The following is a 24,325-nucleotide window of genomic DNA, read 5'->3' on the forward strand; positions in this document are numbered from 1 at the left end:
GGCACACCCAGTAGCTGTGCCCTCCTGACGTGTTGGGGAAGCGAGGGGACAGAAGAAGAAGAAGGGATTAGACCAGTGGTTCTCAACCTGTGGGTTCCCAGGTGTTTTGGCCTACAACTCCCAGAAATCCCAGCCAGTTTACCAGCTGTTAGGATTTCTGGGAGTTGAAGGCCAAAACATCTGGGGACCCACAAGTTGAGAATCACTGGATTAGAGTAACTGCAATCCAAAACAGAAGCATTAGGTTCGACTATTCACTTGTTGGGCCAGGGACTGAATCCATTTAGAAAAGTTTTTGTGGGCCATATTCTAGTAAAGGATGGGACTAAAGTTAAAATGGTGGGAACAAAACTACTAGCATAATTTAGCGAAAATCTTTTCTGGCTGGTAAGAAAGCTCTAGGAGAGGCTTTAAGTCTTTTAGACATATTGGGTCTTCTTCAAGAGAGATAAAGTGAGGGATAAATAATAATAATAATAATAATAATAATAATAATAATAATAATAATAATAATAATTTCATACTTATTATTATTTCAGCTTTCTAGAATAGGAATTTGTCCCAAAAAAAAAATATAATAAGGAAGGATCCCTAGAGGGAAGCTCAGAGAATCAGATGAGTGCCCCAGGAAGACCCATTTAGCCCCAGAACCTGAACTTCTCCAACCTTGTTGCACAGGTTATTGCTGCTATTTACCTCACTGGTAAAGTCACCAATATACATCCTACTGTGGTTTCTTCCACTGTTTATGTTTTCCTATTTTTAAAAATCATCTTACCTGGCTGTCAAGACCAAGCATCATGAGCATGGAAAAGAAGAGAATTGACCAGAGAGGAGACATTGGCAGCTGTGTGACAACCTGCGGATAGGCAAGAAAGGCCAGTCCTGGACCTGCAGCCAACAAAATACATTGAGCGGTTACTTTTCATTTATTTTCCAGTTTTATTCAGACATGAAGTATGGGAGGACTAAGATCCTTATTGCACTACAGTTCACCATGAAAAACAGTAACAGGGAAATCCTAGGCAGGTCTATTCAGATGGACTAAAATAGGACTTACTCTCCAGGGAACTGTATGTAGGACTAAAGCCCATGATTCTTGGAATGGATGAAATTGGTATGCTATCTTATGATTAATTAAGAAATTGACTTGTTACACCTGTCTTAGTGCAGGATAATTTAAACCTTTATCTTAAAGCTCATGCAGTAAAGCTATGCCATTGAACAAATTTTGTGTCTGTAACCAAACAAATATGTATTGTCTTGAAGGGGTTGGAATCTCAAGAGTTCTGCTGAGACACACATTTAACTAACAAGGATATTATACTATTTCTGAGCGTATGAAGAGTCCATTAAAAGAGAGCCAGTATGGTGTAGTTCTTTGAGTTCTGGTCTATGACTCTTCAGACCAAGGTTCAAACTCTTGCTTAACTATGGAAATGTACTCAACCATCCTCACTCCCAAACAAATCTTGCCAAGAAAACCACATGATAGATTTGCCCAAAGTTGGAAACAACTTGAAGGCATACAACGAGAAGCTATTCCTTGAAGAAAATAAAGAACTGAAAAATTTTAATGCACTCTTTTTCTTCCTTTGATGGCATTTTTGAGAGTGTGACTAATTGTTAGAGCAACTCTAGAAGCTTAACTTATAGTGATATCCCCATAATACTAGTGAACACCTGCTGGTAGTCCTGCTTTTTTGAGCCGCATCACACTTCCCAATGAGATTACTGTACCTGAAGATGCCAATTCGGCTATGGACTTCTTGGTGATGTGAGACATGAAACCAATAATGGAGAAAATAACAAATCCTGCAAAGATGCTTGTTGAAGAATTTATACCGCAGACAATGATGGAGTCTCTGGAAAAAAAGATATTTGATTGAATGATGGACAGAAGAAAATTTCTTATGTGCTCACAAAGCAATTTCCAGATCTAAACACAAAATTACAAGGTTTTGGATCAAGGAGAAAAGCAGGGCTGGTCTGGAAAGAGCATGGCTCATGGATTACCAGCCAATAAGAGCTGCTTCATGCCAGTCTCCGTGTCCCAATGGGGTTGCCAACCCTACACCCAAAGGCCCAACCACAGAGAAAGGAAGAAAGAAGAATGAGGCACATAGCCGTGAGGACGGGTCTCCCTTCTTTAGCAGCCTTGCTCACAGAAAAGAAGAGGAGGTGGGGATAATGCAGAGAAGGCTATTGTTTTCCATGCTTGTTGGAGAAAAGTATTTTAGGAGGAGGAATAGGGAATCACCCATGCAGCAAGACAAGCAGTTTTCCATGTTCACCTTCCCGGACATTTGGCACCAGCAGACATTCAAAGCAACAGCTGTGTTCCCTGTTGGTACTCCATCATTCTCTCTCTCTCTTTGCCGTGTGCAAACAGAACTAAAAAGCTAAAGGACCTGCTTCTCCTTACACAGCAGAGAAGATGCAGGCAGACACACAACTGCACAAGTGTGTGTGCACACATGTATCTGGGTGTTTGGGCATTTGAACAGGGATAACAACACTGAAGAGCAAAAGGAGCAAAACTCTGTGGAGCATCCAAGGAAAAACACTGGAGAAAACGGACATCTCAAGATGCTGGGAGGAGTTTTTATTTGCTAAAAACTCCAGTTAATCTTGCCCTGTGGATAGACTTGGGGCCTTCCTGAAGACTCTACAAGAGTAAAAGTATCCACAGGCTGAAATGCACCCGGGCTAATTAAAAACAGCATCTTAAGATGTGTGTGGTTTTCAGACCAAGACTCTCAAAATCCCGCAGCCAACATTGCCACTGATCTTGCCTTGTTGAGATATTCTGAAAGCTGTATTCCCTGAAAGTAACTTTTTAAACTGTATGTTAGCCTTGCCTCATATGGAAGCTGTCCTTCCATTTGCTCATTGGAGCTGCCCCTCTTCTACCATGGTTTCTTTTTTTAATTTTGGGGGGAGAGGAAAAGAAGCATTTCTGTTTGCCCTCCACTTTTGTGGGGTTCACAGTCATGGTTTTGATTATTTGTGAATTTAAAATGCTGCCACCTCCCAAAGCTGGGGCTGCCATGTCAAAATTCAATTCCCTCAAAAGTGGAGAGACAACTGTATATGGCATTCTCCTATCACCAATAATCAAGACAGATTACTGCAGAGTGCTCTAGGTGAGTCTGTCTTCAAAGTGACTGGAGAAGGTGATCCAGAACTCAGAACCAAGCAAATAAGTGAGCACATGGCTATGAAAGCACATTAACCTCCACCAAATTTGCTTCTTAACATGACTCAAAGTGTTCACAATGTAAAGCCTTTTTAACTCAAAATAGGATATGTGAGGTACAGACACTGCCAATACAAACCTGCCCAATCCTTAAAATACAAGGCAGAAACTTTTCTTCCTGTACCATCTTTAGTGGCAGCATAGTGGATAGTTATGACATAGGGCCTACTCAGTGGTTGTACCACCCTTATGGAACAGTTTGTCTCCTATAGCATGATTGGCTCCTAAATCAAGTAGATTTTTAAGATTTTGAGATGAGCAGAGTTTGGGTCCTGAACCTTTTGTACATTGAAAGGAATGCATAATCTCTAGGATCCAATACTACTACTACTACTACTACTACTACTAATAATAATAATAATAATAGGTAAAGGTAAAGGTTTTCCCTTGACATTAAGTCTAGTCATGTCCGACTCTGGGGGTTGGTACTCATCTCCATTTCTAAGCTGAAGAGCCAGCGTTGTCCATAGACACCCCCAAGGTTATGTGGCTGGCATAACTGCATGGCATGCTGTTACCTTCCTATTGCAGTACCTATTGATCTACTTACATTTGCATGATTTTGAACTGCTAGGTTGGCAGAAGCTGGGGCTAACAGCGGGAGCTCACCCTGCTCCCCGGATTGGAACCTGCGACCTTTCAGTCAGCAAGTTTAGCAGCTCAGTGGTTTAACCTGCTGCACCACAAGAGGCTCTCCCCAAAGGTACTCGGGAATCACAGTGAAAAAAAAAGTATCATTTTAATGTGCTATTGTTTCTAGAAATCTATTCTAGAAGCTGTGAAAACATGGTTATGTGCCCAAGCTTTTGATGAGTAAACGATAAAGTTGACATGGCCTGATTTAAGAATGAAGAATAAGGATCTCGGACGAATGGAATTCATTATATATATATGTTTTTAAGGCTTTTATAATGTATTTTAACAATGTTATTAATGGATTTATATGTATTGTTTTGCTTTTATGATTGTATTTTTGGGCATTAAATTTTGCCAATTTTTGTAAGCTGCCCTGAGTCCCCTCGGGTGAGAAGGGCGGGGTATAAATGTTGCAAATAAATAAATAAATAAATAAATAAATAAATAAATATTAAAAAATAAATGAGAACAGGAAATCCTAACTTGGTTTACCAAAACTTTTAGAACTAGCTTCTATGAGTATAGCTGTGTCTAAAACCATTAGGAGACACATAGTACCTTTTCCAAGAAAAAAGACAAGAAATGTCTTTTCGGTGAGAACAAGCATTAAAGTGTAAGAACTGTAGTCTACATACAAACACAGAATATATTTCTGCCACCCCATGCATCAGTTTAGGTAACTTCTTATGAGCATTGGTATTCAGTTTCTCTAGCACTCTCTAAAAAGAAATTCCGAAGTTGGAAGAAAGCCCTACCTCTAGTATTTGCTAACCAGCTATCCTTAAAGTTGTCTTTGTCAAATAAAATGTACACTAAATGAATATAGAAATTCATAGAAAAGAAGAAATGTAACATAAGGCAATGAGGCATTTGGAATTTTCTGGATATGTCGAATTTAAGTAAAGGCGGTTGCTAAAAATACAGTAAAAATGAATTGCATTTTTGGCCAACTATTCACTTTGAGATAAGCATATGATAGTGAAGAACAAAGGAGTCCAATGAACTTGCAGAGAAAAGAAAAAGTGAGATGGGGAAGCGAGAAGAAAGATAAAAAAAGTCAGTTTCAAAAGTTCATGCAATAGCTCAGTTGCCATCACACATTGTTTCTCCATGGTTGGATGGAATATCTTAAATTCAGCTTGAGGTTGATAAGCAAGGCCTGGTTTCTCGTTAATGGATTGAAAGCAGGAAAGGGTTTAAGAGGTTTTCCCTGTGAATGTTTAAAACCTCTTTAAAGTTCTCAAGGGATAACTGTGATAGAAGAGGGCAGTGAAAATCCAATTCGGAAGGAACATCTGATGCTCAGTGGCCCCGAGAAAGACTTCACAGTAAAAAGAATGAACCAAGAAGTAGAAAAAAAGTCAAGCTCCTACCTTGGGATTCTGCAGTGGAAATTGTCAGATGTGAAGTTATACTTTGAATGTGCTATGCAGCTTTTGCATGGAACAACAACACTGCACACTGAATGTATGTGTGCAGCCACATGGGCTCAAGTATTTGTATTTGATGTATATGTGAATCTGCATGGAAAATGGTATCACATGCAAAATGCTATTTCTACAATCTTGAACTGAATGCAGAAGTTCCAGTCATGTTGTGGGCATTTGAGTTCAAAATACAGATCACTTTCTGACCTCAGACATTTGAGATAAGGGACACTTAACCTTTATCCCAAAATCCCACCAAAAAATCCAAACTATGGAACTTGCGTGGTCCCAGACATTTCAGATAAGGGATACTCAACCTATATTTTTAAAAAATTGTTTAGATATACACTGCTGATAATTTAAGATCTTGAGAAGGGTGAGAGGATGGAATCTTGAGTATGACTGGTGATTGGTGGAGTGTCTGATGGGATTTTTTTCTTTTCTTTTTTCAAATTCAGCCTTCCTCTAAACACCCCTCCCCCAATCTTGGATCCTCCAGCCACATGGACTATAGCTCCTATCATCTCTAGACAGCATGAACAACACTTAACTCCCACAAACCTGTAGACATTGTTGTGAAAGGTGTTGTAGCTTCCTAGGGCAATGAGAGAGCCAAGCCCTAAACCGTAGGAGAAAAATATTTGTGTGGCTGCATCCATCCAGACCTGCAAAGAAAAAAGATAGCTTAAAATTCTTAAAATCATCTCTCATCTCATAGATATCTGCATGCTTATAGACTGACTGCCATATCATGTTTAGAGTTGCAGATGTTGATCATTGTGTGAATGCAAGATACCACAAACTCATCAGTCTCCAATACAGTAGCCCTCTTGATATAATAATAACCACTAATTATTTCTCCAAACCTGAGGTGTGAATAATTTGACCCATAAGTTGCAGTTCTTCTCCAGGATCTTTTCTAAGCCTCCCAAGCCTGTCTATGTCTCATCCATCTCACTCAAAAGATCTGTAGAAAAATGTTTTTTCTTACTCCAGGAATAACTTATCTCACTAGACTTTTCAACATTTAACAGATGAACATCATATGTGGTCAAGCAATATCAGATGGCAAACAATATTAACATGGAAGCACGAAAGCTCAGAAAGGCTGCAGCAGTTTGTTTTTTGCCAGAGCTTTTGCCTCCCCTTACCCTCATGAATTGCACTTTCAATGCAATTTGCAGCAACAGAAATGGAAATTGGACTGTGAAATTGAAACAGGACAGGTTGTTATAACCTCCAAGGCAGAGACAAAGTAGCTTAGATCCTGGGGACAAATGTAACCATCCTGGGATTTCAGTCTGGTCCTTTGGAATAATTCATAGCTCTCAGAAGCTACTCTGGCATAGTTCCCATGGTTGAGGACCATATGTACATATGTACATAAATTAACTCTGTCATGCTGCTGATAGAAAAAGCTACTGCCACGTAGAAAAGTGGCCAGGCAAAATCTAAAACTAATAAACTAGTTTTTTGGATGACTATTCCCAGAATTCCCATCTAAGGTGGCCTCTGGGCATGTTAGCTGGGGGATTCTCTGAGCTGTTGTCAAAAAAAGCAACTCTTCCAAACTATGAGACCAACCCAGTGCCAGGAACAGCCCTGAATAACACACCAGGACATTAAGAAACCATTATTCTGGAAGCGCTGATTTAAATTATTCAATTTCCTTTTCCATCTTGAGTTACAAGAACATGCTGGGACAATTGGCAGTTGTTGTGCATAGCAGTAATTAGTTCCACGGGGATCGGATGGAAATATAAACCTCAGATTTAGATAGTTTGCTGAAATCTGGTGTGATGTAAAAGAGGATTCCCTCCTTGGCTCCCGGCAAGGTGACTCCACGAAAGAAGAGAATAAACAGCATGAAATATGGATAAGTAGCTGAGAAGTACACAACCTGGAGGAGAGAAGGAAAGACAGAGAAAAAACTGTCAAGCGAAACTGAAATGGGTTTTCCATCCAAAGAGCTCTCAAAATCCTTCCTTATAAAGAATTTTGATGAATATTTTCTAGACATTTCATTTGGTATATGGATATGTGATATGATGTGGGAGGAGGAGGCTTTGGACACTGTGGCTTTGCAGCCTTGGCAGCATGTGTGTGTGCCACTAATAGTATGCCAACCAATACATGTGTGTATGCTACTAATAATATGCCAACCAATATTTGAAAACCTCTAAAAGACAGCACACAGCAGCAGTCAATATTTGATCATATCTGGCATACAGTTGGAAGTATCTGGCAGCAGATACCTAGCAGTCTGAAACTGTTTCATAAATATGGAAGTTCATTTTTGCATTTTAACAAATTCTCTACCCATATGTGACCATTTCAAAATCTGCAAAATGTTCAAAAGGTCAATGTCTGCCAAATTTATTTCCAGTCTGTTGAATGTAATCAATGAAACATCAAACCAAGACACAAGTGTTGATGGTGAACAGTATCTCAACAACAACAGTTTTTAATTTTGTGCCATAAAGACCTTAGCAGGTTTGTAGGTCACTGTTGATTACAAACCACCATCATATTCAGATTAGAGGGTGATTTATGATTATTTTTGTTTACATGTGAAAGCTGGAAAATGTTGCTATGCAATGTTGAAGCTCTATTTATAGCAGTGGTTCCCCAGATGTTTTGGTCTTCAGCTCCCAGAAATCCTAACAGCTGGTAAAGTGGCTGGGATTTCTGGGAGTTGTAGGTCAAACACTTGGGGAACCACAGATTGAGAACTACTGATTTATAAGATCTCAAGCAAAACACTGAGTCTAAAAGGCATTTCAACACTGTGAAAGGCAGTAGTTAATATGAAGTACCTTTCCAGTCCACTCAACCCCCTTCCATATAGAGAAATAGACCAGGACCCAGGCTAATGCAAGTGTCCCAGCCAATGGCCAACGAACATTTCCTGGCTCTCCCAGGCCTCCAGACATTTGGTGCATGTTTCTTCTGCAAAGAGAAGGAGGAGAATCATATCAACCAAGAGTCTAGCAACTGCATTATAGAGTATGAGGTTATTGATAGAGTGACTGCCAAGAAGTATGGAAAGAAGACAAAATATAAGAGCAGGACACAGTTCAAGTAGTCCTAAAACATGAAAAACAAGAAAACACACTAATTTGCATATATCTTCCATATGCAAAGTCTTATGTATAGATTCAAAATCAATTCAAATGAGGAATGGGGAATCCTGTGTTTTACCAGATCTCTTTATCTGGTCTTTATCTTAATTTTTAACTGTTATTGTTTGCTGCTAAATCTATCATGATATTATCATGTGCTGTTTTTATCTCTTCCTCCTCCTCTACATTTTCAATGGATTGTACATCATTGAAATAACTCAGTGCTCTAGAAATGCAACTCATGATCTAGAAATGCATCATCCAGAGAACTTGGTGATCTAGAAATGCAACTGAGTTAAATATCAGAGTGATATCCATGGCTATCAGGAAAGCTCACTTATAATCAAGAAAACAGGAGAAAAAAGGGAGAGCGGCCATCCAGCCAGGGGAATTTTGAGGTTTGGAGTAGAAGAATGAAGTACAGTCTGTGCTTCACATTGTCTGCTGAACAAAACCCTGACAAAGTGGAAAAGTTCCAAATAAAAAAGCCCTACTTTATTAACCTGAGAGAACACATGTCTAGATGCTCCAGTGTAACTCTCTAGTTAATGTCCACTGAAGTCCCAGGTCAATTCTGTGGTCAACTTCATACTAGAGGACCTAGAGACCACATTAAGCAAATCCACAGAAGTTAAATGTGAAGGGCCGGTGTATTTCCAAACATTGCCCCAAGGTATTGAAACACTGGTAGGAGTTTTGGGTCCTTTGTCATCACAAAATTATAGCACAATGGATCCATTTGAACTGCCATGGCCCCATTCAACTGAACTCTGGGATATACAATTTAAGGGAGAGTACTTTAATAGACAGAAAGACCTAGAGCCCACCAAACTAAAATCCCCAGGATTTCATATGATGTTGCCATGGATGTTGAAACAGGAACACAGCACTACAATTATGCAATATGAAGGTTGCAGGTTGTCTACATGAGCACTCCAGTATATCCTACACACACACACCCTCTATACCCTCCCTATTCCCACCCAGGCCAGCCCCTGTACTGGTGAGATGAGCCCAATCATGGCAAAACCTGACTTAGGCTGGAGACATACTCCCAGAACTCGGTCACAGCGCTGGTCAAGTTGGTGGTGTCATTCAAGGAGTAGTTAGAGAAGCATCTGTCTGTATTCCAAGCATTTCCACAACTCTGCCAGGGCAGGGTCTAAAGAAGAAAAGGTATTGATAGTAGAGTTCAACTTGAACTTCTCAGGCAATTGTCAGAAATATAGCAGTTCTATCATCATCATTATTATTCTTATATTTATTTATACCCCACTTTATCTCCCTTGAAGGAGACTCAAAACGGCATTATCACAATATTGGCCAGTCTGTGTCAAGGACTCCTGCAACTTTGTGGACCATGCTGAAAAATTCATAACTCACAGGAAAAGCTAGAGTTCAAAGAAAGTTACTTTTTGGATTGTAACTGCCCAAATCCCTCAGTTATAAAAATGGCAATACAAAAATGCAAGTTTTCCAAGCCTTAGGATAATCCATCTTGTCTTACATGACTGACATTTAAATAAATCCCATCGTATCACACCAATATTGCTTGAGTTTAGAAGCTGGGCAGAACTGGGCTTCACTTAGATTAGAGATCACCAGAAGTGAATAGAGGGACTTTGAGTTATGGTCAGGATATGAATCCAGCCAGATACTCTGGAGAGCTGCTGCTGCCAGTAAGAAATAGCACATCTTTCTCTATGCTTCTATTCCTAAATAGCTCTGTAATTGTTGTGATTTATATGATGGCTTTTGATATCCACAGGACATAGATGCCATCCCTATACTGTCCTTTATGGGGGCCTTTATGGATCTCTTTGGCATTACAAATGTAAATGAATTACAATCGCATAAGTCCAACATACACCATTGCAAATCACCTTTTTGGTTGTTGTGGAGGTAGCAATTCTGTTCTGAGCATGCAATGACCAAAATCTCCCTGAAACCACATCTTATAAGCAGCAAAGCTTCTCAGCATATCTATTGTGTGTATATACAGTATCAGAGAGCAGAGGAATCAGTGCGGACACATCCAGCTGTTTTCCTGTAGCTGGATGCAATGGAAGGATGTTACCTGCAAGGACTTCCCAGGGACCCCCGGAAATGCCGGTCATAGTTCATCCAGCTGAAGGAAAGGAGTAGGATGACTCCCTGCTGATCCCCTGCTTTTCAGCAAGAGAAAAATGTCTATATCTGATTCCCGATGCAGGATTTTTGCCCCAAAAAATGCAGTTTCCAAATGGGACTGAACCCAGTTCATCAGCAACATGATTCAAAACAAACCAGCAGAAAGAAAGAAAGAAAGAAAGAAAGAAAGAAAGAAAGAAAGAAAGAAAGAAAGAAAGAAAGAAAGGAAAGGAAAGGAAAGGAAAGGAAAGGAAAGGAAAGGAAAGGAAAGGAAAGGAAAGGAAAAGAAAAGAAAAGAAAAGAAAAGAAAAGAAAAGAAAAGAAAAGAAAAGAAAAGAAAAGAAAAGAAAGACAACCTTACAAAGGTCAGAGAGATTCTCATGGAAAGGAAAAGCTTTTGTTCCATTGTAAACTTGAGGTTAACTGGGAGCAAAATCCTGAGCTAAACTTCAATGCCTGCATTTTCCAAAGCTGTTACACTGAAAAAATCTCTACCTAAATGCCAATGCTGTGTTTTAAGTAACACAACAATAGAAGCTGCAGGTGTTTCAGGTAACTCTGGGGATTGTCAACATATGGCTCGGGAGTGGTTTAACAATGGAAACATTTTGGCAAGATGTTTGAGAACACAGTTGAATGGAAAAAACCCACAACTAAACACAACCCCGGCTCAGTACATTTCCAGCCTCCCAGCAGCTGTATGTGCCTAAATGAAATGGATTCCCATGGGTGCAGTAGGCACAGATGCTTTTGAGTCTATTTATCACTGGGAGAGAGAGACTGAGAGGCAGAGAGATGTCAGAAGGAGCTCTTAAACTTATAAGAATCGTTTGACAGTGAAGACAGGCAGAATGACAGGCAGAAAAGGGCATTTGAGGCCTATCCGCTGTTGTTTCCACCTGTTTTGAGAAGTAATACATTCAGCCAGAATATAAAGGCTAATGCTAACCTTAGACATTGTTGTTTAAATGTACAGCTTATCCCATTGACCTAAGGGCCATTCCAAGGATATTTTTGCAGAGTGCTGGAAAAAGAGATGGCAGCCCTTGTCTGTTTTATGTTTTTTGTTATGCCATCACACAGGCCTTAACAGCAGGTGGGCAGATTTGAAATGGGAAGGAGAAACTACAAAAAAGATTCCCAGAAGCTTTAAAAATTAACTTTTCCCTTGAACAGATGCTACATTTGCTGCTGCAGGTGTTTCAGGCAACTCTGTGGCCTGTCAACATATAGGTTGGGAATGGCTAAACAATGTCCAGCTAGCAGAAAGCATGTATTTATGACTCAAGAAATGTCTGCTGGTGATCTAATTAATGTCCCTGAAATAGGCCAATCAATGAATGTACAAGTCAAAATGTATTGGGCTTTTTAAGAATAAATGTAGATCATCCACAAACAGAGAGAGATCAGAGGGAGATCCTTTTTCTGCTGATTCACAATGTATGCTTTTAGTATTTCATCATGGCAGTCACACTCATAGACGAAATGTAGGCAATGCAAAATGCAAAAATGTGCAGGGTATGAGCCACACCAACACACCAATTCTAACTCTTTTTACGAAATCACAAATGACCGAAGAGGCAGTGGTTTGTAAAGCCAATGAATCTTGATTGCCTGTTCAAAACCAACCCATCTCAGAATGCTTTGCTGTTTACAACCAGTATCATTTACATTAATATGTTTTGAGAGGAAATTCTAACCCCTTATTCCAGCTGTGAGGATTTCATTTAAGCTCAGAAACTCCAGAAGGGGTGATGAGGACAGCAGCAGCAGTAGCACATAAAAACGTGCTGACACTTTGGCTGTCTGAGCCCTGACTCAACTATCCCATTAACAGTCTTTTTATTTTTCCATCTTCCTCTCTTCATCAGAGCTGGTCCTATCATTAGGCAGAGGATGGCAGCAAGCTGTTGGAGGTTGGAACTCTGTGCCACTTGGCTTCTTCTGTGCATCAGAAGGAAGCATATTGCCTTAAGGTGCAATGATGACCAGTGCAGAAAAAATACACAACTGCTGGTCTCATTTTTGTAATGGAAGAGACCCCTTCTTCCCATTTGACCTAGGCAGCAGAATGGCTGGGGGTAGTTCTGTTCTTAGTCCACTGCTTGCATCATGCAATGGCAACATTGTTTCATTCAATATTAAATGAAATGAACCTTACCAGAAGACATTTTTTAAAGTCCCCTCTCTACAACATTAAAGGATTCTGCCCCATCCTTACTCCAGAATATTTTGAGAAATCCTGCTCTCATCCTTGTTCCCAATTGTAGCTTGTGGTTCACATGTCTGTGGGGGTAAAGAAGCTGCTCCAAGTTTTGAAGAATCTAAAAAGTGCTCTCCAAGGTGCTGAATTTTTTTTTTTGGCTAGGCTTCAGGACCTTGGATAGTTCCTTTGAGGTTTCAGCTTCAAACTGGAGTGGACTTGCCACTCCAGTGACACAGGATCCACTGAGCAGTCTCAAAGGGAAGGAAAAATGGGACAGGGTAAGGGTAGGGGAGATGGAGACAGATTTTATCACCCAACAATAATGATAGATAGGTTTATAAGGTCATTTTCAGACATATGGGGCTAAATTATGTCATTTCATCCCCCTACCACCAACTCAGTCTTCTCCCTTGCAAGAAGGGACAGCAGAAACTCACCGTAGTGAAAGAGTTGAAGAGATAATAGAGGGCCCAGGCAATGATGATAATATAGTAGATATTTAACCAGAAAGAAAGAACCACTGCGGCCAGGCCAACTCCTAAGAGACAAGAAACATGGTGTGTTCAAAAGTTCTCTAAATCAATGAGCAGAGACTCTGGAAACATACCCACACTCACAGTACCTTTAAACATGGGTGCTAGTTTCCACACTCCGAGTCCTCCAACAGAGGTGTATTGTCCAAGAGCTGTTTCCAGCAAGAAAAGTGGAATCCCAGCAAACACCAGCGTCAGAAAATAAGGAATCAGGAAAGCACCTGGGAAAAAAAGAAGAAAGCAAAGCATCTCAATACCTTCACTTTTAAAAGTTTGGTTTTGCATGTTTGTCAGAGTTTAAAATCTTGGTCATCTATTGAAATCCACTGGGTAAAATTTGACAAGTCTTGCTATTTCAGGGAATAACCTGCTTGGAATAAAAATTGGCAAGAAAATTTTGAGAAAGTTGCCATAAGTCTCAGCCATTCTAAACACACATGAAAAGAATATCTGCATTCAAGACCCACAAAAATGCAAATAAATAGTCATTTTTCAAATGTTAATACTATTAGGATTTATTATTAGTTCTTTTAATGCCTTTTAACTCTTTTTTTCTTATCATATATGTCCAAATATTTATTGACCATATACTGTATACTCAGTTTGCCTTTTATTTGTGGATACATTTAGGCCAGAGATATTATAAATCTTCAAGCAATGAGAGAGTTAATTTAAATGGAAAAAGTCTCCTATTTTTTTTTCTTTTGGTCTTTGATATTAATAGAAATGGTTCAAAGAGTTCAATATATAATCACAGACAGAGCCATTCAGAGCTGGGAAGTATCTGTCAGGACTGTAAATGTAATGAAATCTTCCTGCAAGACAAATACTCTGTTATTAACTGAGCTCACCCTTGGAGATTCACTTTTACTGTTCTGCACCTCTCACCGTTTCTCATCAACTTTGCATGCAATAACAACTAAGTGACTTGGGAGCACCTTGAAGATTAATAAGTTTTTATTTGGCATAAGCATTCATGGACTGGCATTTGAAGAGAGGGGTTGCAGTTCGTGAAAGCTTATGGCCAATAAGGCTTCTTCATCTTGAAAGTGCCACAAGGCTTTCTGTTGTTTTTGCAACAACTAATCAACATGTTTACCTGTCATATACAATTTAACCAATATATTTAACATATAAGTCAGGCACAGTTGCAGAGACCAAGGTCAGTGTATCTCTGTTCAATAAGTGGAGATCCTCTTAGAGGGAGAAGTCATGCATCTCATAGAATCATAGAATAGTAGAGTTGGAAGAGACCTCATGGGCCATCCAGTCCAACCCCCTGCTAAGAAGCAGGAAATCGCATTCAAAGCACTCCCGACAGATGGCCATCCAGCCTCTGCTTAAAAGCCTCCAAGGAAGGAGCCTCCACCACAGTCCGGGGGAGAGAGTTCCACTGCCGAACAGCCCTCACTGTGAGGAAGTTCCTCCTGATGTTCAGGTGGAATCTCCTTTCCTGTAGTTTGAAGCCATTGTTCCGTGTCCTAGTCTGCAGGGCAGCAGAAAACAAGCTTGTTCCCTCATCCCTATGACTTCCCCTCACATATTTGTACATGGCTATCATGTCTCCTCTCAGCCTTCTCTTCTGCAGGCTAAACATGACCAGTTCTTTAAGCCTCTCCTCATAGGGCTTGTTCTCCAGACCTTTGATCATTTTAGTTGCCCTCCTCTGGACGCTTTCCAGCTTGTCAACATCTCCCTTCAACTGTGGTGCCCAGAATTGGACACAGTATTCCAGGTGTGGTCTGACCAAGGCAGAATAGAGGGGAAGCATGACTTCCCTGGATCTAGACGCTATTCCCCTATTGATGCAGGCCAGAATCCCATTGGCTTTCTTAGCAGCCGCATCACATTGCTGGCTCATGTTTAACTTGTTGTCCACAAGGACTCCAAGATCTTTTTCACATGTACTGAGAATGAGCTTCTTGAGTAGGTATACATCTCACAGTCCTGTCCACAGGCCACAGTTCAGTAAAATGGTTTCTTGGCCACTAGCCAGAAATCGAATGCTATACCATGGCTTATTTGCAACATTGATGCCTTTCCCCCCAATCTGGAACTGGCCATACGGCCTTGTAGATGGACTATGTTTGGAGAAGTTATTTTTGGACTACAATTCTGAGAATCCCTCACCCAGTAAAAAAACATATGCATAAAAATCTGAGATATCCAAGCTCTGCTTGAGGTCATCAATTTAATTTCCCATCATACCTCAAAGAAGAGTTATCTCAGAGGCCTTGTGAGAAATTTACGTAAAGCTGTAAATAATCACAATGCATTCAAAACTGCTTTGTCCACCAGGATCACCAAGATGTGTTACCAAAAGTTGCTGGCTAGAACTTACAAATTATATCTTCATATGTGGGCTTGTGCCCATGGGAAATGGAACTGAGCAGTTCTTTAATATCCCCATGCAGCAAGAGGCTGCTGTTACATTACTATGTAAGTCAGTGGTTCTCAGCCTGTGGGTCCCCAGGTGTTTTGGCCCACAACTCCCAGAAATCCCAGCCAGTTTACCAGCTGTTAGCATTTCTGGGAGTTGAATGCCAAAACATCTGGGGACCCACAGGCTGAGAACTACTGGTGTAAGTGAACCAGCAAGGTGGGACTTGTGCACATTGAGAATGATGTACAATAAGACTTGATACACAATGGGACACTCTTGCTAGTGGCCCATTATTCATTTTAGAACAGTGGTGTTGAACATATAGGTAAAAAGGTTTTCCCCTGACGTTAAGTCCAGTCGTGACCGACTCTGGGGGTTGGTGCTCATCTCCATTTCTAAGCCAAAGAGCCGGCGTTGTCCGTAGACACCTCGAAGGTCATGTGGCCAGCATGACTGCATGGAGCGCTGTTACCTTCCTGCCGGAGCGGTACCTATTTATCTACTCACATTTGCATGTTTTTGAACTGCTAGGTTGGCAGGGGCTCGGGCTAATTAGCGGGTGCTCATTCCACTCCCGGGATTTGAACCTGAGACCTTTCGGTCTGCAAGTTCAGCAGCTCAGCACTTTAACACACTGCACCACCACCAGGGGCCCAGTGAACATACAGGTTGAACATATAGTCACTGCTAAATGTGTTCATAGTAGCTTCCAACCATCCTTGATTATTGCTCTTGAGGTCTGAGGCAAGGGAGCAAGAGTCAAGCATTAGCTAGACAGCCATGGGTTCCCTACCTCTCCCTTAGAAGAACAGAAGGAGGATGTCTACTCATGCTTTGTTATTCTAATTTGTTATCAAACCAGCTCAGAGACCTCCAAGAACCCTGGTCATCAATAGTCCTGTTCTGTCTTGTTAGTCTTCCTTGATTGAATCAATCCATCTATACCAGGCATGGGCAAACTTCAGCTCGCCAGGTGTTTTGAACTTTAACTTCCTCAATTCCTAACAGCCTCAGGCCCCTTCCTTCCGCTTAAGTGGTTGAGGGGGAAAAGGAAGGGGCCTGAGGCTGTTAGGAAGGGTGGGAGTTGAAGTCCAAAACACCTGGCGAGCTGAAGTTTGCTCATGCCTGATCTATACTGTGGTCTTCCTTGTTTCCTCTGTCTTTCCACTTTGCTGAGCATTATTGAGAAATATTCATGCAATTTACACTGTACACATGCTAGCCCTTACATTGCACACATGTTAGCCCTTTCCTACCAAAAGCAATGCTGTCCAATGGCCCCTTAAACAAATCCACCATTTTCCACCACCTCATAGCCCAGTAGTTCTCAACCTGGGGTCCCCAGATTTTTTGGCTTTCAACTTCCAGAAATCCTAACAACTGGTAAACTGGATGGGATTTCTGGGAGTTGTAAGCCAAAACATCTGGAGACCCCAGGTTGAGAACCACTGTACATAGCCCCATGTCCGGGCTGTGGCGCAGGCGGGAGAGCAAGCCAGCTGCAATTAACTGCAATGAATCACTCTGACCAGGAGGTCATGAGTTCGAGCCCCGCTCAGAGCCTATGTTTGTTTGTCTTTGTTCTATGTTAAAAGGCATTGAATGTTTGCCTATATGTGTAATGTGATCCGCCCTGAGTCCCCTTCGGGGTGAGAAGGGCGGAATATAAATGCTGTAAATAAATAAATAAATAAATAAATGTCACAAAACTCTGCCTCCATTAAGTGCCTCCCTGTTATGCTAGTTTTAAAGACAAGCTAAACTTATTTTCCCTTATTCACACACACGCATACACATATGTAGATTTAACCATTATGCAACATCAATGCCAATGATGCAGATCACCCAAGAAATGGACTCTTCTCTCTTTCTAAACGAGTGAATAAATGTCGGGGAGGGTTTTTTTTTTTAAAGGTTAAGTTATTATTCACATCTTGTTGGAAGAGATTAGATTTTACAACCCCAGAAATTTGTTCCATTTTATGCTTTTATGCTCCTATCCTGAGTGGGTAGAAATGGAGGAGTCAGGGTGTTTAGCATAACAAAGATTGCAGTATGAACTGCCCTTTGGAAGCGTTGATGTAAAAAATGAGATCGGCAAGTCATTAATGCAAATGGTAACACAAATAATGATGGCTAATTAATACTGCAGCAACTGCCTGCCAGGCAGGGCCCACTTATTGGGAAGAATATTAAAAAGGCAGAGAGAAAAGGGAAAAAGTCATCACTTTATCTTTCTATATCCCAAAAATATTGGATCAACTTAGATAGGCTGGCAGGAAAATGTATAAAATTTTGCCATGGTCAGTCCTTGATACTCATGGCCAGCAGGACGATCTGATGTTCTTCATGTACTTTCTTTGAGATAATGTTCTGTTTGAAGGATTGCCCTATCCAAGTCCAATTTAAAGATAAAGGGATATATGAAGATTAATCGAAGGCCTTGAAGTTCTCCATCTGAAATGTTGCTCATTAGACTGAATAAGCACACAGGTCATAACTATCCCTTACGATGGTGAGCTGCTTGGTAATCATCCCCCCCCCACACTCATACACATTATAGTAATTAATTCCAAGTTTTATCTATTCATATTAATTAGAATATGCATATGTTATGTAAATTTCTATCCAATCTTTCACAATGCCTTTCTTCATTCTCCGTGATGTTTAAATGGCCACCCTAGAAGGTGAATCCCCTGATAGATATCTGGGTGAAATGCAGAAAATGGACAAGGATTTTGGAGTCTTAATTGTTTCATGATAGCAACAAATTCCCACCTCCCCACATTATGGTGCTGTTTTGAAGAAAGCTGTGGGTGGGAAGAGAGAAAAAAGAGAAAAATGGATTTTGATGTGAAAGGACTGAAAGATCAGCTCTGGAAACATGTTTAGTTCTTTAGCTGACATACATTTCCTCTAAATTCTAAATGAATTTCTGAAGTTCTTCCTAAGTTACGATTTGAACAACTGCAGCTGGAGGATTTTTGGTTACAATCTAAGAACAAATCTGAAATCCAACATCTCCTGTGTGAATCAGAAGTTGATTTAGTCTCTATGTACCAAATCTCACCGTTCTTCCAATGTGAAGAACCTCCTTTTAGCTCAGACTCTGCATCTCCCTCCACAACTGAATGATAAAAGTCATCATGGAACAAAATTAGTTGGTTGTAACAAAATTAGTTGTAGTTTGCTAGACTGGAATCCTGTTCATAACATATACACACTCATGGTCCCTTACATGTGGAAGCCTAAAAGTTGGCTGCATTTCTATGGGTGTTGAGTGACATACTCCATTCATGGTTGTGTAAGCAGAGTTCCATAAGTGCAGCCATTTCATTTGTGTGTATTGTCAACCCTGACTAGAGCAGACCAATGGAATCTGTAAGATTTATCTACATGTTCACTTTATGGAGTTGACTCTATGGCTCTATTCAAGCTGGGACTAGCGAATATAATTCTGTGTAACTGCACATTATTGGATAGTGTGTACTATTAGTCATTGCCTTTAGTGTACTACTTTATTCACTGGGATTACAGAAACAGCCATTGTGAACTTGCAGGCGCAGACAGATACACAATCAATTGCACAATGCTAATATTCAACAGAATGTAGCACAACACAATGTAGCGACATGAGTGTGAATTTATACTAAACAAGCACAATGTGGACTCTTGGCCTTTTATACACTTTGGTGTACACAGAATCATGGTCTCAGTACTATATTTTGTCATTTTACCTGTCTTCTAAATGTCGATAATTCTGAAACTCCCTGGGAAATTTGTCCACTCACCGAGACAAATGTGTTTAAGTGGTTTTTGATCAGCTCCTTTCTAGGCTAACATGAAAGCCCATGATTGCTGAACATTTTCCTTTTGAGTGGTCACGAAAGTCAAGAAGTGCTCTCTAGGTTGGAAGCAGATAAATCTAATTGAAACTGATTTGATAACAGATGGAGAGGCAGTGATATAATTAAAGGAACTAGGATAATTTGATGAAGAAAAATTAAAAGCATCAGAGCCTTAGCCTGAAAATATGAGCTCTTTTCCTAAGAATACCAACAGAATCTCACTTGACCTTTTCAACAACGATGGCTGGATTGCAGTTCAGAAATATTTTCTCTCACATTGAGGGATGTACACTCAATGCACAGTTAGTGTCACTGTAAAGCAAGGAGACAGCTTGTGGTCCTCTTGATGTTGTTGGATTAGGACATTTCTCACCAGCTAAGGCCTTCCTTGGACAGGGGACATGATCAGGGGATATTAATTTGCTTTTCCTAGTAATAGGTCCTGATGACTCCATCCTGAAGAAGCTATGTGATCATAACCATCACCAAAGGCGATGGCCTTGCTACTGTGCGGGTTTCCATCTCCACGCAATAAAGTCAGAGATCACTTGGACACACACTGGTAACCTCTCAATTAGACTACTATAATGCCTTCTATATTGGATTGCCTAGAAGAAGACTCAGAAGCTGCAATCAGGGCAAAATTCAGCAGCTCAATTGCTGATTGGGATATCATATAGACAGCATGCAATACCAGTTTTTAAAAAATTGTGCTAGCTGCCGATATGTTTCTGGTCCAAACCCAAGGACCTTGTGAAGATATTTAAAGTCCTAAATGGCATAAGACCTCAACATTGAGGGATCCTCTCTCCTTATGTGTGCCTACCCAAGGATTAAGATCTGTTGTGCTTTCTTGGCAGTCACATCCAAACTATGAAATATGGTTCCCTGGAGACACAACTGGAGTCAGCACTCAGGGCATTTAGCTGTTAGGTTCAACAAAGTCTTTGAACCTCATTAATTCAACCCAGACCATGATATATTTTTGTTAAAAAATAAAATGTGTTTTAATTTATTGTATATTAATGTTTTTGGTTATTTAAAGTATCTTACTACTTTATCCTGTTCAGTATCCATGCTGAGATCTTTTGAAATAGGGCAAAGCATAAATATTTCATTATCTAAATAAGCCCATTAATGAATCTGTCTTTATGTTATACATTTCCAGATATTTTAATTGTGTGATTGCATTCAGTTTGCCGTGGTAAAAATAGAGCAATAAAAACAGTCAGTCAGTAAAGACTCATAGGAAGAACCTTCCTGGATCTGACTAAAGTTCTATGTTGTTGTTGTTGTTGTTGTTTTGTTCATTTATAGGTCACCTTTCTCCCATTAATGAGACTCAAGGCAGCTAACAGCATATTTAAATAGAATACAAATTAAAATTTATACAAAAACATCAATTGAAGCATAGATATAAACATTATTTATGAGATCTGAAAACCACACTCTATATTGAGCAGCTTAGAGAGCTTAGAGACCTGAAAAATAAAGTTTTGAGGGGACAGGTTAGCCATGTTTAAATATTTGAAATGATGTCACATTGATGAGGAAGGAGCAAGCTTGTTCCATGATGTGAGTGCTTCCACCATCCTGGAAGACACATCCTCTTTAAAACAGATGGTAGTATATACCGTAGTTATATCATGCTTAGTTAACATTAGCCCTTGATAGCCTTAGTGTCCCTGCTTTTGTCTAATTCTTTTTAAAAGTTATCTAAGTTAGCCATTCTTGATGGTAGAGAATTTTGGTTGAACTAAGAATTGGTAGTCACTCTTGTTCTGCATACAAAAATCAACTAGATTGGCAGCTCAGTATCAGCAAAGGGAAAATGAAGTGCACCTGAAACACCTGAACTGATCTGTACTGACAAGTAATCTGCAGTACATCTAAAATGCTGGACTGAATTAAGATTGGGATATAAACATAATCCACAACTTTGTTCATCTCTGGTGAAAGTATGTTTGAACACACATTCAAGAAATGGGCCAGCATTCATAATTTCTTAATTTTACATGAAAGTATAAAGGCTTTGGTCATTGACAACAAAAGAAAAATGTTGGTTTGGGGTAAAATATTAGCGTTTGTGAAAAAACATCAAGTTTCACACACACACACACCCACTTGCAATATAGTTTTTGCACAATGTTTTCCATAGAAAAATCTCTGTGAAATTCTCACAAAAAGCCACAAAATGTGAAAAAACAATTGAAAATGCACAAAAGTTTTATATTTTGTTCTCTTCGTGAGGAAGAATGCTTGAAATCTTTCATTCTCATGCACAAGAAGGAAATAACACACTTGGCTCATGGGGCATATTTTTCCCAGCTCTCTCTTAAGGGGAAGAGAAATGATAAAAAAGCCTACCTTGCAGGATGGGTAAACCACCAATAGATTAATCTTACCTCCTCCATTTTTGCCACAGAGATATGGGAAGCGCCAAACGTTGCCCAAACCTATGGCGTATCCTACACAGGAGAGCAAGAAGTCAAATTTGCCTTTCCAAGAACCTCTGTCGGGGACCTCTTTCTTCTTCTTTGTTGCGGTGACATTTCCAGTTGGTTCTTCTGACTCTTCAAGAGTAGTCTCCGTCATTTCAGAAGGTGAGTTCAGCTGCACTGATGAATCTTTCCCATGAATGTTTACAGTAACTGCATGGAAGAGAAGAAACACTGCCCTCAGAAGGACAGGATGGACGGATGGATCGGAAGATTAGATAGATCCCTCACTGGTATCTGAAAATGGCGAGAAAGGTTACCAACTATGGTAAGGACAAGGTAAATTTCTTATTAGCCTCTCTTTCCAAAGCAATAGGAATAGGTAATATAAACGGTAATATAAATTTTCCGGGTATACATACGCACAATTGTGTTTTGGATATGAAAAACTTCTCATCCCCACCTTGGTTTCATAAATGGTTTTAAGAACGTGCATGCATTTTTTCTTCCTGCATTCAAATTTGCACTATTTTAATGCATTGCACTCAATTATGTACTTCTTTGAGCTGTTTGGTTGTTTAAATATTTATCTTACTTCCTTTATGTAACAACTTCGGGGTGGCTTACAATTAAAACGGGATCAATTTTAAAACCACATACAATGAAATAATGACTTTAAAAGGCTAAAAACACCTCAGATTTGGTAGTGGTGAAAGATGTTGGCAGTCCATGTAGCCCCATGAGGGTCTTCCTCCAGGGGCAAACCAAGAATGAGCAACTTGGAAGTCCCTCAACAGACTCAAAAGTGGTGTTGGCAGATCAAAAGACAACCCACAGACAAGCTACAAACAATGCAACCGCTGTTTCCCATTTTTGGTCTACATCTATTTAGCAGCTTGTGATTGCTTTTATTTTATCAGTTTAAAACTTATGTATTATGCAATGCCTTCGACATGAAATAAATAAATGTAGCCCCAAAAATGCCATGGAGGCAGAAAATCCCCAGATTCAGGTGCCTTGAGAAAATTTTTTCAAGGGTTCAGGTTGGGAGTAAGGTAGGGCTTTTCTAGGTGAAATAATCCATTCATTTTGTGGGGAAAATAGACAGGTCTCTGAAAAGCCAGGAAAATACCTTACAAGCTACATGTTTGCTAACTTTTATGAAAGAAACACTTAAAGAAGGTTATAATCATTTTTTTTAGAGAACGAAATCAAAAATTCACTAGAGCTTGTCTCTCTAGGGACGTCTTCACACGGCCCTTTTGGGCCATGCCATTGCGCCACTCAATGGAAGGCATATGGGGCACCTCATGGCTCCCCATGCACCTTCCCCCCTTCCCTCATGACATGGTGGGTATGGGACATCAGATAGCAAAAAAGGCAGCAACGTGCATTGCCCCACCACCCTTTCTGCCATCACACAGCAAAAAGGGGAGGAGAGTTCAGGTAGCTCCATCAGAGCTACCCAAACAACACTTTCCTGCCCGTAGTGGAGAAGGAAGTGACTTTTGGCACTTCCACCCCACTTTGGGAGGAATGTGTGTGGGGCCTGCCATGTGTCACGTGATGGTGCACGGCAAGCCCAGTCCAAGCCACACATAAAGGTAAAGGTAAAGGTTTTCCCCTGACGTTAAGTCTAGTCATGTCTGACTCTGGGGGTTGGTGCTCATCTCCATTTCTAAGCCGAAGAGCCAGCGTTGTCCGTAGACACCTCCAAGGTCATGTGGCCGGCATGACTGAATGGAACGCCGTTACCTTCCCGCCGGAGCGGTACCTATTTATTTATTTATTGCAACATTTATATCCCACTCTTCTCACCCGAGAGGGGACTCAGGGCGGCTTACAATGAACACACATATAAAAATTATACAGTACACATAAATCAGATTAAAAATTATTAATTTACATCAGCATTCATAAAAACATTCTAAAATACAAATGGACATGTACAGGTTCAAATGACTGGGTCTGTCAATTGGGTTCTGGCGTACATAATAATAATTGGTGCTGCTGATTCTTATTTGAAAGCCTGGCCCCACAACCAATTTTAACCTTCCTATGGAAGGATAGGAGGGAGGGAGCCTGCCTAACTTCACTGGGGAGGGCATTCCATAGGTGGGGAGCCACTACTGAAAAAGCCCTGTCTCTCGTCCCTGCCAGCCGCACCTGTGAGGCTGATGGGACCGTGAGCAGGGCCTCATCTGATGATGTTAAGCTTCGAGATGGGTCGTAGCGGGAGACACATTCAGACATTGATCTACTCACATTGGCATGTTTTCAAACTGCTAGGTTGGCAGAAGCTGGAGCTAACAGCGGCCGCTCACTCCGATCCTGGGGTTTGAA

The 24,325-nt window shown here is 40.4% G+C and overlaps 1 protein-coding gene across 1 annotated transcript in view; it reads right to left on the reverse strand.

Moving 5' to 3' along the window:
* LOC100551673 (sodium- and chloride-dependent GABA transporter 1) overlaps positions 1-22,248 on the reverse strand; it is a 39,311-nt gene extending 17,063 nt beyond the window's left edge. The window contains exons 1-9 of the mRNA XM_003220828.4: positions 21,950-22,248; positions 13,403-13,534; positions 13,218-13,318; positions 9,497-9,606; positions 8,139-8,271; positions 7,088-7,222; positions 5,884-5,987; positions 1,741-1,865; positions 779-891 (exon numbers count right to left, since the gene is read on the reverse strand). Coding sequence (XP_003220876.1) covers positions 779-891; positions 1,741-1,865; positions 5,884-5,987; positions 7,088-7,222; positions 8,139-8,271; positions 9,497-9,606; positions 13,218-13,318; positions 13,403-13,534; positions 21,950-22,139 — 1,143 coding nt within the window. The 5' untranslated portion in view covers positions 22,140-22,248. The remainder of the gene's footprint in view (positions 1-778; positions 892-1,740; positions 1,866-5,883; positions 5,988-7,087; positions 7,223-8,138; positions 8,272-9,496; positions 9,607-13,217; positions 13,319-13,402; positions 13,535-21,949) is intronic.
* Positions 22,249-24,325: the final 2,077 nt, after the last annotated feature.

This window comes from Anolis carolinensis, chromosome 5, assembly GCF_035594765.1.
Source record: "Anolis carolinensis isolate JA03-04 chromosome 5, rAnoCar3.1.pri, whole genome shotgun sequence".
Classification (NCBI taxonomy): domain Eukaryota; kingdom Metazoa; phylum Chordata; class Lepidosauria; order Squamata; family Dactyloidae; genus Anolis; species Anolis carolinensis.